The 15,378-nt window shown below is 36.6% G+C and overlaps 1 protein-coding gene across 1 annotated transcript; it reads right to left on the bottom strand.

The window, feature by feature from the left end:
* Nucleotides 1–232: 232 nt before the first annotated feature.
* Nucleotides 233–15,163, bottom strand: LOC110450710 (5'-nucleotidase-like). Its single transcript, XM_021498373.1, has 9 exons — nucleotides 14,583–15,163; nucleotides 9,386–9,605; nucleotides 8,931–9,119; nucleotides 8,432–8,629; nucleotides 7,659–7,790; nucleotides 4,486–4,608; nucleotides 3,844–3,999; nucleotides 2,807–3,010; nucleotides 233–2,168 (listed from the first exon to the last, which is right to left on the bottom strand). The coding sequence occupies exons 1-9, from the start codon at nucleotides 14,946–14,948 to the stop codon at nucleotides 1,975–1,977; spliced, it is 1,782 nt and encodes a 593-aa protein (XP_021354048.1). The 5' UTR covers nucleotides 14,949–15,163; the 3' UTR covers nucleotides 233–1,974.
* Between the last annotated feature and the right edge of the window lie 215 nt (nucleotides 15,164–15,378).

Raw genomic sequence — 15,378 nt, 5'->3', positions numbered from 1 at the left:
TTACATAAACTACTTTACATAAACTACTTACTTTACATAAACTACTTACTTTATAAAACTGCTTTACAAGAAATTTTAAAAATATGTTCAGTATATAGATTAATTGAGTACTTCACATAAACTACTTTACATAAAATACTTTACATAAACTACATAGTTTGTGTACATGTGTCTTACATGTAATGTTAGGGGATGAATAAACTTACAAACAATAAAATAGCAATAGTTTGATGCAGAAAACATTTTATTACATGACAAAACAAGTAAGTGAATCAAACACACACGTTTGACAAACCTGCATTAACTGGGCATTTATACATCATGCATACATGAAAAACCCAACACCTGACTTATACCTATAAACCTGTGTGTTCTCTGACAAATACACTCAAGATGCAGGATTTCATTTTGATATTTTGATAATGAATGGGATTACAGAACATAAATCAGAGAATTAAATGTCAATATGACATACAGTGAGTAAACAAGAGGTAGATTATATGATGTTGATGGCAAACTATTTTTAATGCTGAAATGATTTTTTAAAAATATTGTCCTAGCCAATCAAAACCATGATGTCATATTGGATTTTGTCATTGATATGGATGAACTCGAAAACTTTCACACCCGCAACTACACAAGAAACTCTATGACTACATAATGTAGGTCTGATGGTCGCCATTACCATCTGCTTCAAAGTCACGGATCCGGAACACAAACAAAATGTTAGAATCTGTTTTAAGATTTTAACACATTTGACCTTTTGTTTGAATGTCAATCTCTTAGCGACTAAACTAATTACTACAAAATCACAGTATCTAAAGTTCATTTGAACTTGCTGTGTACATACCGGCTTCAAACCGAGATTATAGTGACTATGGGAATGAAAAGTCATTGTAGAATGCCTGAGGAACATATTTTACCGGTGTATATACAATGTATATGCAAAACCAAGGACCTTGTGACAGTCATGAATAAATAAGCTTTAAATAAGGTGTCCTTTTATTACATTTAATGTTGTTTTATAAAAGCTAGACATGTTATAAATACAATAACACATATCAATCAGTCACAATGCTTACAATAGTGTCTAGCGCATTTATAACATCACAGAATTTATCAAATCATTAATGGCACATCATTTATCAATTTAGGTCACTTTGCTTTCATTTTCTTATTCGTAATCTGCTCAAATATATTACTGGGGAATTTCATTATGAGTTCAGTGGTTTCAAATGGCAACACCTATCTTAGTTTGAGGCCAGTATGCCTCTCCGGTCCACAGCTAATAAAAAAAAAGAACCCAAACTCTGCAATACCTAGGTATAAATAAACATAATATACAGTCATCGCGTGGCAATCAGTCGGTTCGCAAAGGAGATTGACATGTAATAAGTCTTGTGTAATGTTTTTATGACATCTGCAGCACTAAGGCTTATTGCAGGCTAAGTAAACATTGCTGAGTTCAATAAACATCCTTATAACACTGTATCAGGGTTTCGATATATAATTGGGAGTCTTTGAATGCGACTTATCAGAGGTTGAACGTTTGGGCGACTATACCATCTTTTAGGGGGATTTTTTGAACCTTAAGAATCATGGGGCAAGTACATTAAAATGACTGGAAGAATACAGATGGATAACTTTAAAAGACTTCACTAAGCAAGCTCATAGTCTATATAAACTTTGTTATTTCATATAAGTTTGAATGCTGTCAATTTGTTTTAATTTCATAAATATGAAGAAAGGTGAGATATTGAGGCCTTCAGATAAACTGCTATAATTATCAGTCTTAATATTGTTATACATTATGACAAGTTCCTCCTCAGCTCACGAAACTATCAGTTTAGCTACAGGTTTTTCAATTAATTGCCTGTGTTACATGTACAACATCGCAAGGAATGTGTTTAAAAACCCATTTGTGTAACAATGGATACAGCGATGTGTATTAAAAATAGACTTTGTGACAAAACTTCATGATGAAAGCACAACAGACAAGACAATCACAAATAGGATAAATGGGTTGAAGGTCATGTGACCTGCCACACCAACTGGACATGGTGTATCTGAGTATGAGGAGTTGGTGAACTGGACACGCCCTTCAAGACCAGATGTTACTGGGTTGAATTTTTTCAGGTACTCCGACAGCACATCAATATCCAGGAAATCTGTAATACAAATAATGTTGTCTTATAAAGTACATTTTGTAATTTGTATATTTTCCCACCATTTATTGATACAATACACTTGTCGGCCGCTCAATACATACACCCAAGTACGTCATGTACGACAGATTCAGAAATCCATCATTTAGCAAAAGTGATAGCCGTTGCATTCAGTCTTATTCACTGCTACGTGTACAGTGTATACATAATCTTACGAGTTTCTGATCTGTTACATATTTTACAGAGGTACACATCAATACTGTAGTACGATCGGATGAACACAATTTTGTGCCTTTTCCCGAATATCGATGTAATAACTGTAAAAGTAAAAATGTTCGTGGTTTGGAAATGCTCACGTATACACGTTCACCTTTCTGACAGACTGCTTTTAAAAAATATGTACAAACTGGCCTCTCCTCAGGCGAGCAAGTTATAAAAACAGATCAATCTAAATGAAAATTAATGGAGCTATCAGCAATTTTAGTACGTATTCACATCTAAACAGAGTGTCTTGAGTGTAAATAATTCCATACTTTCTACCAGTAATCTTAAAATGGTTCTTCAGTAACGAGATAAGCCATTGCTAACAGTAACACACTTACTGTATTGGTAACACCTCTCATGATGATCCTAATACTTACTGTATTGGTACCACCTTTCGTGGTGGTCCTGTAGCACAGAATAACCGTCCCCACCCTTTATGATGAAGGCCTGGGCCACAACTCTGTATACGTCTGTGTCATCTAGGGGACTGTAAGCAGGAATCAAACACTCTTGACATCTTGCTTCTACCGACACAACTCTATGACCCTTAGGCTTGGAGAGATCATACTTCACCAGAAGACCTATCGGAAGACGGATAAAAAGATAGATTAATGATACTTATCTTACCTCTGATAGGTAAGAGAAAAGTTGTTGTTTTCCTGAAATTTCATGTGAAATTGATTGTGAATGAGTCTGATATTTGACGTAAGATGACAGGTTCGTTGATTAATTAAAAGTTGTTATTTGAGGCAAGGTAACAGGCTCTTCAATAAATGATTTTTTTTATTTGAGGTACGGTAACAATTCCGTCAATGAAAGAAAATATTTCATTTGAGGTAAGGAGATAAGTTCATTAATGAATTAAAATATGTTGTTTGAGATAATGGTGACGCAGTGACGGATTCAGAGACCTATCTGGGGGAGGGGGTTACCAAATTTCCAGGGGGGTGGGGGTGTTCCATGTGGAGGAAAATTGAGGAAAGTGGTGAAAATACATGAGTTTTGAATACAATTCTCTGGGTGGGGTTCTTGAAGCCCAAAAAAACCCTCTGGATCCGCCACTGTGACAGGTTCGTCGAATGAAAACGTGTTATTTGAGGTAAGATGACAAGATTCGTCAATAGGTGAAAATGTTATTTTAGATAAGGTGAAAACATGCTAAAACGTTTTGAGGTAACGTGACAGTTTAGTCAATGAATGAAAATATCTTACAAAATGTGACTTAAGATAAGATGACAGGTTCGTAAAAAAAAAAATAAAAAAAATTGAGGTAACGTGACAGGTAAGCAAATGGTGTTCATATCTGCAAGGAAGTAATGAGATGGACTTTGTGCTTCTGATATATTAAGCAACATGTTAGACCTGTCTGTTTGTATCTTACTTGTTAAGCCAGAGGCGTTGAGTTAAAGTTTACCTGACATTTGAAGGAATGCACCAGGTTTGTCAATAGGACTATAATTTTCCACTGAGTGTTCCAATGCCTGGCGCAGATATTTCCCTTTGATGTCAATGACGTCAACGGTATTTCCGAACGGCATCAAAGTCAATAGTTCACCTCGAGTAATATTGCCTGTAACAAAGAATTCCAGAGAGCCAACATAACAAATAGAAAACCAGTCAGACACTGTGCAGACCACAGATTCCAGTTGATAAGACACGCATCGTCGGATACCCACGGTTGATTTCGCTTCGGTACTCACTCTTCAGCGAAATCAACCGTGGGTATCCGACGATGTAAGACACGGTGTGATTCTTGGAACATTCTGCTACTACCTATGCCTTAATTCTCAGATACCTGTGCTTCAGACATATTGATAATAACGAATGCGCCTTTGATCGTAATTTGATATAATTTAGTGTCGTTTAAAGACGACATTTTTATGAATACTCCAAAATGGACTTTCTTCCTTGCCATTTATGAAACATAATTAACAGTTAAATAACAACCGATTCAGTAATTAGTTACTCTGAAATAATATGGTTTCATGAAAATCAGATCTAGCGTCATGAATAAAAAAGGCGGGACTAAATAGGAACACTCATGGTCGGTTCCTACCTTGTTCGATTGGCGCCCTGATTCCTCCTGAGTTTATTATAGCTATGGCAGCCTCGGTCCACGACGCGTTGTCTGTCTGCCTTCCGACGAAGTAATCTACCATCCCATCAGTTACCAGGTTTCCTGAATGGAAGGAAATAGTTCATCAACTCAACGAAACTTCTTGTTATAGAACGCCATACGGTATCATGACATCGCCAAAGATATCCCCTTGCGTACATGTATAATAGTCTTTTGGAGAACAAATTTATGTTGTACCTTGGAATTTTGTCTAAAAGTATCACTCTGTCAACTTCTTTTCTGATAATGAATTCAATTTCTCGGATTTGTACATCAAATAGCGATGTTATTTTACGGGGCGGGGTGTCATATAAAGACCTTTAATATATCATTGGATCCTTGGGACGCATCCCAACAGGAAGAGTAAATAAATGAAAACAAAAAACTATCGGTCGCAAGCATTGAAATGGAGAGAGCAGACCATGTTTTTGTTTCCTCAATTGAGTCATAAGCAGAAGACAATGAGAAACCTTCAATTCTATAGGAGCCTTGTGGTATTTACGGTAACACGCAGTGTTATCATGCCGGTCCTTTTTTTCCCCCAACCTGATTTGGTTGAAGTATGAAGGGTGGTTCGTGTCTTCATTTTCATGATTAAAGATGAGACGGACGCCTTTCATATCGGGGTCCTCTATTATTTTCAAGGTTTTTGGAACTCAACGGATTCAGTATTATCTTGTACATTTACAAAAACGTGACAGCATTTTTATCTGTGGCATTGTTCAACGGTTGGAATATGTTGCAATTTTTACGCATTGATGAACTATGTAAAAGTAGGTTGATGCCATGATGCAACTTCATTGTGGAGATTAGGAGCGGTGGTATGTGCAGACAGGGTATATGGCTATTGAGGGTACGATACTCATTAACAGCCATGAGCATTCAAGGGAAGAGGTACTGGTGCTGATCTTGTGAATTGGTTAAGAATACGAGAGGTCAGTTTGGTGATCACAGTGAGATATTGGTGATAGGATGGGTTAAGTTTTATTTGCAGTTCCAATTACTTTTTGACTGTACGATGTCTTATCACCAGTATTTAAATTCATTTCTATTTCACAATCATGTAGGTGAAAGTGCTTATCTACTAATGCTGATTAAATTAAGTAACTTTTCTCTCAACAAACACAGGTGCTGCTGTTTTTGTTTTAAACCACACTGATTCCATCCTGTGTGTCATGTTTTAGTATCCAACGCTAGTAATAACAGCACTGTCTGATATGAGATACACTATTTACCTCAATTTCACAGGATAGAGACGTGGATTGTTTTGGCGTATTGACGGGGAACTGTCATCCAAGTAGTTCTGAAAGGTCGTTTCACAAAATTTCATTTCTACTATCTTAACCATTATGTTCAATTTTGTTTTTCATTGGTTGGGAAGTGTAATCTGTGGTATAATAATCATAATATACAACATTTGATATAGCGCCCTATATAGCTAGATTAAGCCACTCTAACGCGCTTTATACAATTTATACAATCAATACAATTAGCATATATATCAATCAATACAATATTGAGGAATTCGCAGGAGCTGCCTTAGCAGACGCTAACTACTAGTCCTATGCCACCTGCCACCTCAGGCTAGTATCTGTGTGTGTGCTTGAGATGTAGTGTTCTGTTTGTATTGGAACCGTGCTTCTAACGGTATCATTTATAGTGCTCACTTGAATGCTACAACACAGATACCGCAATATCCACCCCAGACCATTTTATACTCCACATAGGTTCGAAACCCGACTGCGTGCGTGGAAGGCCGGAGTGTTAACCACTCGACCAATCCGCACATATATATGTTTTTCTCCTACATTTTACCTACTGAATGAAGATCAACACATTACGCATTTCAAGACATTTTGATTATAAAATGAAATGTCATTACATTTTTCTTTGACGAAGTTGTTTGGCTTATCCTGAATACAAGAGTTTTGCAAGATATGTTCTGTTCCCACCCCTATCACCAATCATTTGGTGTAATGCATCGAGTAACATAAAGGAACGGTTGAAAGTCACATACATGTTAAGGTTTTTTCATAGCTAAAGAATTTGCAGGCAAGAAAAATGAGTTTAATAAAGCTAATAAAATATCCATATTTTTGTTTATATACAGTATTTTTTAAGATTATTATTTTATTATTTCATTATTAAATTAATTGCAAGACGTGTCAATAAACAAATCCCCGAACCAGGACTTCTTGGCCATGGGTATCCTTATTAACACAACATTAAGTACTAAAAGATATATTTGGGTGGTTGCATGGCGACATGTTATAGAAACTATTTGATAGACATTCAGAAAAGTCCATGTCATCGCCGACGTTCGATGACCGATAAAAAGTCTACATTTGCATTTGGCATGAATATAAATACATTTGTATACATAATTGTGTCAGTATTCCGTCTTTGCGTATTGCAGAGTTATCTTCTCTTTGGAGCAGGTATTGATTGTTACGTCATTTGTTTGTGTGAGAAAATTACGTCGTTTTCTCAAAAATTGATGACGTTCCTCTCACAAACAAGTGACGTAACAATCAATACCTGCTCCCAAGAGAAGATAACTCTGCAATATGCAAAGACGGAATAGCACCTTTAACGTGAGTAACAGTAATCACAGTCATTTCATGACAATACACACGTCTGTCGGCGATGTGATGGTAACATTCCGCGCTCCGTGTACTGTTAGGTCGCAATCGGGTCTAACGATTCTGACTGGCGCGTGCACATGTTTACAAGAAAGAAACTCAATTATCGGTGACATGTGGCTTAGGCCTATTTAGGTACAAATTTGTGTGACATTGATGACAACAATGGTCGCACAAGAGTACTACCCGTTACTCAGTAGTTAAACGCTGTCGATGCGCAAATAGATCAAGCGTAAGCGAGGTTTGCGAGGCTATTATTGCATCGCCGATAGCCAACCCAGACCAATAATTACGTAATTTCAGTACTCAAATTGTGTGTTTGAACAATCCGAAACGTGGGTAAGCAGGTTTCGAACTATCACTAGACAGAAAATTGTTATTTTTATTGTTCAAAAAGTGCGTTAGAACTATCTGCCTATTGGAACTGACCGGAGGTTTACCGAATATTGGAATTGGTAATTGATAATTTACCCATGTTGCACTCTCCCAGTCGACACACGGTACTGCTTCCTTCAAGGTACACTGCCGTTTTCCCCATCACTACACTCTTCTCGTGGGCAAGGGGTACCAACAGAGCTGCAACCTCAGCCTCAGTGGCAGGGTCTGTAACGAATCTTTGTAATGAGTATGTCGATAGCTTAAATAACAAACTGATCGTAGATCTTCCGTTCACAACATTCAAAATTATTTTTAATTGTCAGTTTGTTACGTGAAGCAGTAAAGGAGCCTTAATCTCATATTTGTCTGTGAATTGTCCTTGAATCGTCACATAAGCATACAACACACTTATCGATAACAGGTATTAAAGAAACTCATATCTTAATGTATAGACCCACATGTAAAAATAAGAAACAAAAAACTAAATCAAAATGGAATCCTAGACAAATTGATATTTCAAAGAAATTATTATAGTCTATGTGAACGATTTTAATTTCAGTCTTTTGTTGTAAGCATTGTTCGAAACTTTGCGGTCGACTTGTTATGAATGATATCCAATATAATTTTAAAAATCAATATGTACTTTTCCTGTAATATTATTATGTCAAGTAGAAATTACAATCAAGCATAGTGTTAGTTCAATATTCATTGAAAAATGAAGTTTTAGTTTGGGTTGAAAGTTTCAATATCTTCAAAAATATCAGAATTCGTCATATTCAGGGTATTCTCTCAAGCGTTACGTGAAGTATATGTGAAAGTTTAATTATTGAGAAATGTTGAACTTAATCCTCGTCCCGACAGCTAACCTTTAGCAATGGAATTGTCGAGCAGTATCGGGGCACCTTGCCATTTTGTTACGCGCCCCCTGTCGTCAAACGTGACGTTAATGAAACCGAGGTATTTGCCTGACCAGTACGCCTGCACCACCAATGTCTTCTCGCCGTTGTCCTTGGTGATCACGGTCGGGTAGGGCCCCTCTGGTACGTCATTCAAAGGAGGGGTACCTGTGTTATAACGAGGCACTTTCATATAATGACATATCTTTCAATTTCGTCTAGCTGTGGTTTGAATTGTCGATAGACGGTGTTGTAATCAATTTAAGTCAATCCTTTCAGATCCAATAACCAGCCCAAGAGTCTGAAATAGCCTATTTACCAACAATGTTAAAGGATTGCTTAGGACGTATACTCTCGATAATGGATGAAATTTTTATCTCGATCAAGTATAAATTGCATGATATAACATCGCTGCATGTGTCGTAACAACTTTAAAGATTAAAGTGGAAAAAATCCGCCACAACCTTACCCGTGTACAGGAATGTGTGACTATGCCCGCCAACAATCACATCTAATCCCTCCACTTCCGCCGCCAGCTTCATGTCATGCCCGTAACCATAGTGACCAAGACCAATGATTTTGTTAATGCCCTGTCTGGTCAACTCCTGTACCTCGGCCCTCACAGATGACACGACGTTTTTGAATTTCACAGTCTTATCTGCAGACAGAAAAGTTGGTGTTTAACGCAAACAATACAGTAACAATCTCATTAAAACGACTAGCTGATTCGGACATTAAAGATGTTTTTCTTCAACTGATGCTCCCATTGCAATATTTCAATGGTGTTTCCCCTTGTACTTGTTTTCAAACAATTATATGATTGACCTTTTGGCATAACTGATTGAGACATCGGTTTATTATGATTAGTCTGAAGTTAGTCAAAATAGTCTATAGATCTTGAATTAGTATGATAAAAACTCCGACCTGCATTAGAAATGAAGGATGTCTCCTCGGTCGTGAAGCCGATGACTCCAATTCGTTGTCCATTAACTGTCAAAATGGTATGTTTGCCTATTTTGTCCTTTAGTCTCGGTTCTGCAGAAAGGTCGAGATTACAACTGAGCACAGGAAACACTGACGTCACATTGTCCAAGAATGGCACCAACCCAGCGACTCCATTGTCAAACTCGTGGTTACCGAGGGCCTAGGAATGAAACCGGGATAGAGTATCATTTCAAGCGAAAAGATACAAAAATACTGGTAGGACCTTCAACTGACTTCAGAAAGTAGGTGACAGGGCGACATTACCGGAGTGTTTTTCGTTTAGTGATATAGTAAAAAAACACTTAAACTAAATCATATTCACTGCATTTCGCTTTAAAAAATATATTTTCTATTGTCAAATTAATACTGGATATCTCTACTGTTGTCCGTTTAATGAAAGCAAACTCGCAAGCATCACGCTGTCTGTTTGCAAGTTTTGTTTTTGAAAAGGATAATTTTGCGTTTAAAAAGAAATTGCGTCCGCCCCAACACACACAATCTGTATATATGCTTTAAAACGAAAATCGATATGGGTTTGGCAAGACGTATATAAGGGTTTACCTGCAACGACCTTACCAGTCACTCTTTCTAGAACAAGACACGATTAGTTGATGGTAAGGTCATGTAGATTTTTAATGAAATGTGTCTTGCCGTTATGGTTGGGTGAGATCGAAAAATGGAGGATAAAATACAATGGTATGAGGAAGGTAGGTAAGCTGATCTCGAAGTAGTCAACCTGTAAAGGTATTTATACCTGGCCGCGATTGTCAGTAGCTCTTATCTCTACTTTTTATAGTTCAAAGGGAACGATGGAGGTTCACTTTTAACAGTATAAAACAAACATGGCAATGATACATTCCTAAATCATGTCGGACACAAAGTGTTGTTTGCTTGTCCTTGTCCAACTCTACCTCAAACCTGTTTTATCTTATGTCAACTATGATTTATAAGTCACCCATAATAAATAACGGAGAAAAATCTAAAAACGTAATTTTCTTTAAATGATATGATAGTGTAGTGTAGTACAGCTACTTTACTATTAGGAAGGGGTAGTTCCTTGGTTATTAGGTAGGGGTAATCCATTAGGTATATAAAGTTTACATATCTTAAGAAATTACGAAACAAGTTATTCCTACTAATATCAATCACTTATGTTGGCCGGATGCAAGTTAACAGTAGGTCTTCATGCTGAAGAGAACCAGACTACCTAAAGAAAACCAACGAGTTCGGGAAGGTGACCTGACGCTTTTCATGTCAAAGGGAATCGAACCCTAGTTGTCTTGGTGGGAAGGAATGCGTTATCAACTACGTCACCATACACTCATTATAGGTTACTATGAGGTATTCACTGATTTTATTATTATAACTAGGTATAACTATAGGTAGGGATATTCAAAGAATTCTTTAGGTATGGTAAGTCAACTAGCTTACTAGGTAGGACTAGTCAACTAGAAAACTAGGTAGGGCTCGTCAACTAGAAAACTAGGTAGGGCTCGTCAACTAGAAAACTAGGTAGGGCTCGTCAGCTAGAAAACTAGGTAAGGTTAGTCAACTAGAAAACTAGGTAGGGCTCGTCAACTAGGAAACTAGGTAGGGCTCGTCAACTAGAAAACTAGGTAGGGCTCGTCAACTAGAAAACTAGGTAGGACTCGTCAACTAGAAACCTAGGTAGGGATCCTCGATACACTAGGTAACTAGGTAGGGATAGTCTACTTGGTTACTAAGTAGCGGTAGTAACAGAGCAGTCGAACCCCGGCCGTCTTGGTGAGAGGGGAATGCGCTATCAACTGCGGTACATGACAACCTGATTATATAATCAGTAATGACCTTAAATAATACCTTAAACTTGATAACATATTGAGCCAAAGACTCATCAGCCATATGATCAAGCATATTTAAAGATGTACATTATATACAACAATGATAAAATAGTACTATGAATGGTAAGTTGGTAGGATATTTTTACATGTACATTTTAAATCCACAATTATCCCAGAAACAGTTCTAAATGGACGAGGACCCGAGCTTTCCAGCGTAGGGGGAGAATCCTACTAGCATGGTCAGCCCAGGTATTACAATTCAATTATACAACAGTTAGATAAAATAAAACCTTTGTATATATAAATACTACAAATATACTTGCACAAGCCGATAGATCATGAGCCGAATCCCTGTGTACATAATACTACAACTACATTTACATAGGTTTCTCGCGTGTCCTTGTGTATAAATACATAAACTCAAACGACACACTCACAGTCAGTGGGAGTATCGCCACTCTAACGATCGTTTACGTTAACAGCATGTTGATATTTATTGCTTGAATCGCGGCAACAAAATCGACGTTGCAGTGAAGCAGTATAGAACATGCAATGTAGGTCATTACAAAGTACTCTTGAAACATTTAGAACATTCCAGGTGCTGTGTACTTGATGTTTGTACTGAACCAAGTAAAGTTATATGTCTGATATCAAAATTGACTTTGTTTCTATGTAGCTGAAAAATTTACTCAAGATTGTCTCATTTGGGTTCCTCCCTACTAGACATGTCGAGTCTGTGTTTGTACACAATTAAAACTGGAGCTCTTTTGCTACCCGCATTAACATCATATACCAGAACAAGAAATTTCTTCTTGAAAATATAAAACTGTCTTAAAAATTAATTATATGATGTGTATTTACCATTACATGGTATACATGCTTTTTCTTGGTTAAACGGAAAGCTACTATCATTATATAACGACCATTCGCTTTAATATGATGCAGTTTTGCGATTATAAATATGAAGTGATTTCTGTTTTATATGATTAAAGGAATTCTAACCAGCTTAAGAAAAATCCGACGGAGAGACAAAGTTTTTCACAATGACATTTCAACCAGATGCTTAGAAAACAGAGGCGTAGCAAATGTTTTTTTTATCGAAGTGTATGCTTACATGAAGTTGAGCTCCGAGGCACGTTGCGCTGGAGGAGAGGGAGGGTATAAGGGGAGGTAGCTGGGGAAAAGTTCTACTAGGCCCTAGAAGCAATATTAGTAACACGGATTTTTGGCAGGGTATACGGGAATTCCTCGTATTCTGGGAAATCCTTTTAGTCTGATTATAAACAAGTAAAACCCAACTTCAATGTGTATAGAAATAACAAAAATATTTTGTTAGATTTTGTTAAAAATCATTATTCTTTCCTTTTTTTTATGATTGATACGGACAGGTTTTATAAAAAATAAAAAAAAATAAAAAAATCTTCAAAATTTTAGTGTGCGCTTGAACATACAAGAACGCATGTACGCTATGTCACAGGAAAACAACATGAAAAATTAATGATTGTTCACTAAAAATAAGAAAAGAAAATATATAAATAAAATGCCGTTCATTTAATTCTATCACATTTTCAGAATTTTATGGTACACAGTGACCGTATATCCAAAATTGATAATTTCGTTTAAAAGCAATTTTATATAACATATTGGTGTTTAATATTAATTCAGGAACAAAACCACTTCATGTGCCGAAACAGTAAAAATAAGGATCTTTAAGATTGAACTTCTTATGAAAAATTCGTTCGATGTGCAAAAAAGTCGTTTTCGAGTGAACAGTTCGTTTAAATTACCGAAGTACCATCTGGTAGCAATTTGATGATTTTTGTTGATAAAAGCTACATAAACAGCTTATCGGAGGTCTGTGCGTCGAACGTAAACATTCGTACATTATGTAAACTTTGCTCAGTACTTCGGCATGATTCTGCTTAGCTACAGAAGCCATGAAGAGTCACAGTATATACACATATGCTATCTAACATGTCTGACGTCTACCGCATTATCGGTATTTATGTTATATATGTGTCTTCACACATCAATATTAAACCTATTACATATAACTTACATAAATACCAAGAAAGTCCTGCGTTCCTTACATATTGATATTTAAATGTTTAACTATTAGTTGAAACCCGGACTTGGATATAAATCCTACTTATCGGTATATGCACGGAACCGTTCTGAGGGTGGACAAAAACCCATTACGATGTCCTTAAAAATGTACATTGGGTGATGATCTATATTATATGGCGATGATAGCCTTTTGGAGTTGAGCGTACGGACATATATACCACTGTTTACTTAGGAACAAATCTTAAAGCATCCAGCTCGGATGGGCTACATCTGTTTTTAAAGAGAACCCATACCAGTCAATAAAAAGAGATAATATTTTAGTGTTACTTAATTGAAACTATCAATAGAGTTTTCGGAGATCAAATATCCGTGGTGGACGAGATAAGCAGGTGTAGATCGGCTCCTTTCTGAACACCTTAGTGAGACAATGCACATTACTTGTCTTTTGTAGATACCATGTATAGTTGTAAAACAATTTGATTTCTAGATCTGTCGTGATGATTTCATCATCCAATCGATTGTACGATTAGGATTCAACAATATCATGGATCTAGATTTTGTAGATCCTATCTGCATATTATATTCTTAGTCCCTGTATATTTAGTCATGTTTGTATATACATAAATAAAAACGGTAAAGTAAGTAACAGCTTCACGCTGAATATGTATGTACAACCGTAAACCTTAAGAATGATGTCATTCATTTCGATGGAATAAATGACAACTTAGCATAGATCCAACAATGCTGATTTAAGGTAAAAATATCATGCAAAAAAAGACATGACGTTTCTTTACACTGTACATACAAGTTAGGGTGCTCTCAATCAGGTGATCGGGCAACGCTCGTACTCTCAAGAAATATCCAAATGAAATACGTGTCATTATCCTGAAAATTCGAACATTTTCTTCCAGATTTATCGATAATAGTGACTGCATGGACTTTTAAAGATGTATGTTAATTTTAATATTAAAGGATATGCATTATTACAAAATCATGTGATCAAATGTCTCTCTTCAGACGAAAACAATAATATTTTCAAAAATCAGTTTCACCAATGGTCAAAGTTCATGTTGTTCTTTTACAAGACAACCATGTGCATGCCTCATTGATGAGCATTAAACAAACGTTCTTCACACGATGACAATAACACAGATACTATTCAAAAGAATTACATCATAAATACAAAATTCAGTCAACAGTTTCTTACAGAACATTCCGAAACCAGATGCTATTATGTTTGTGCTACTTACCATGGCATCGTAACCTAGTTCCTTCATAAACTTGGCAGCAACTAATCCTTTATAATAATTGAACCATAAAGTACCCTGAAAGTTATCTCCGGCATTTAGGAGCACCGAGTGTGAAGGATACTGCTTCCTTAGATCGTTCACCTTAGTAACGCGTCTTGAAATACCGCCATAGCAAAGACCCGCATCTTTTTCTTTCTGTTTGCACTCAGAAGAATACTTGTTCATTTCCTCAACATGCGCATGAATATCGTTGGTGTGAATGACGGCTAATTCAAACGAACACGTTGCAAAATGAAAAAGGCACGAAAAACAGATTAACAAGACCGCGAGCAAACACCGCATCACTGATACACTTAAAATTTCCATAGTATAAGTAACGTGCAGTATCCAGTCACTTTTACAACGTACCGAATATTACACACAGAGAAAACCCGCAGTGTTTAGCAGCACGACAACTTCAGTTATGCTGATTTTCCGGGTTTATATGCTAGAGAATTGTACGGTAGTATGGTATACGTACAGATAAGACATGGCTGTGTCAAACTGTACTCAACAGTCGAATGAAGCTCCGCCGCAGTCACACCTTGTTACTAGAGGTTAGAATGCATGGTCACGTGTCAGTTGCTTGCAGTGTCATAACATTAAGTTTATGAGCACGAACACCTGTATCAATAGCAAGGTTGCTGTATCAATAATAAGGTATCTTCATCAATAATTAGATGACTGCCATCCGTACGAAGCTCACGACTCAACTCAGGATATCTTGTTTTGTAACAAAGTAATACCACAATTGACG

This window comes from Mizuhopecten yessoensis, unplaced genomic scaffold, assembly GCF_002113885.1.
Source record: "Mizuhopecten yessoensis strain PY_sf001 unplaced genomic scaffold, ASM211388v2 scaffold5459, whole genome shotgun sequence".
Classification (NCBI taxonomy): domain Eukaryota; kingdom Metazoa; phylum Mollusca; class Bivalvia; order Pectinida; family Pectinidae; genus Mizuhopecten; species Mizuhopecten yessoensis.
The sequence above is the reverse complement of the archived record's forward strand: the minus strand, read 5'-3'. Positions and strand labels throughout refer to the sequence as shown.

What these genes read in the sequence shown, in the direction of transcription:
- LOC110450710 (XM_021498373.1), bottom strand. Translation starts at nt 14,948, where the DNA reads ATGGAAATTTTAAGTGTATCAGTGATGCGGTGTTTGCTCGCGGTCTTG. An exon ending in TCACACATTCCTGTACACGG is followed by an intron (nt 8,630 to 8,930) that starts GTAAGGTTGTGG and finishes GTTATAACACAG; the next exon opens with GTACCCCTCCTTTGAATGAC. An exon ending in TGCATTCCTTCAAATGTCAG is followed by an intron (nt 3,011 to 3,843) that starts GTAAACTTTAAC and finishes GTCTTCCGATAG; the next exon opens with GTCTTCTGGTGAAGTATGAT.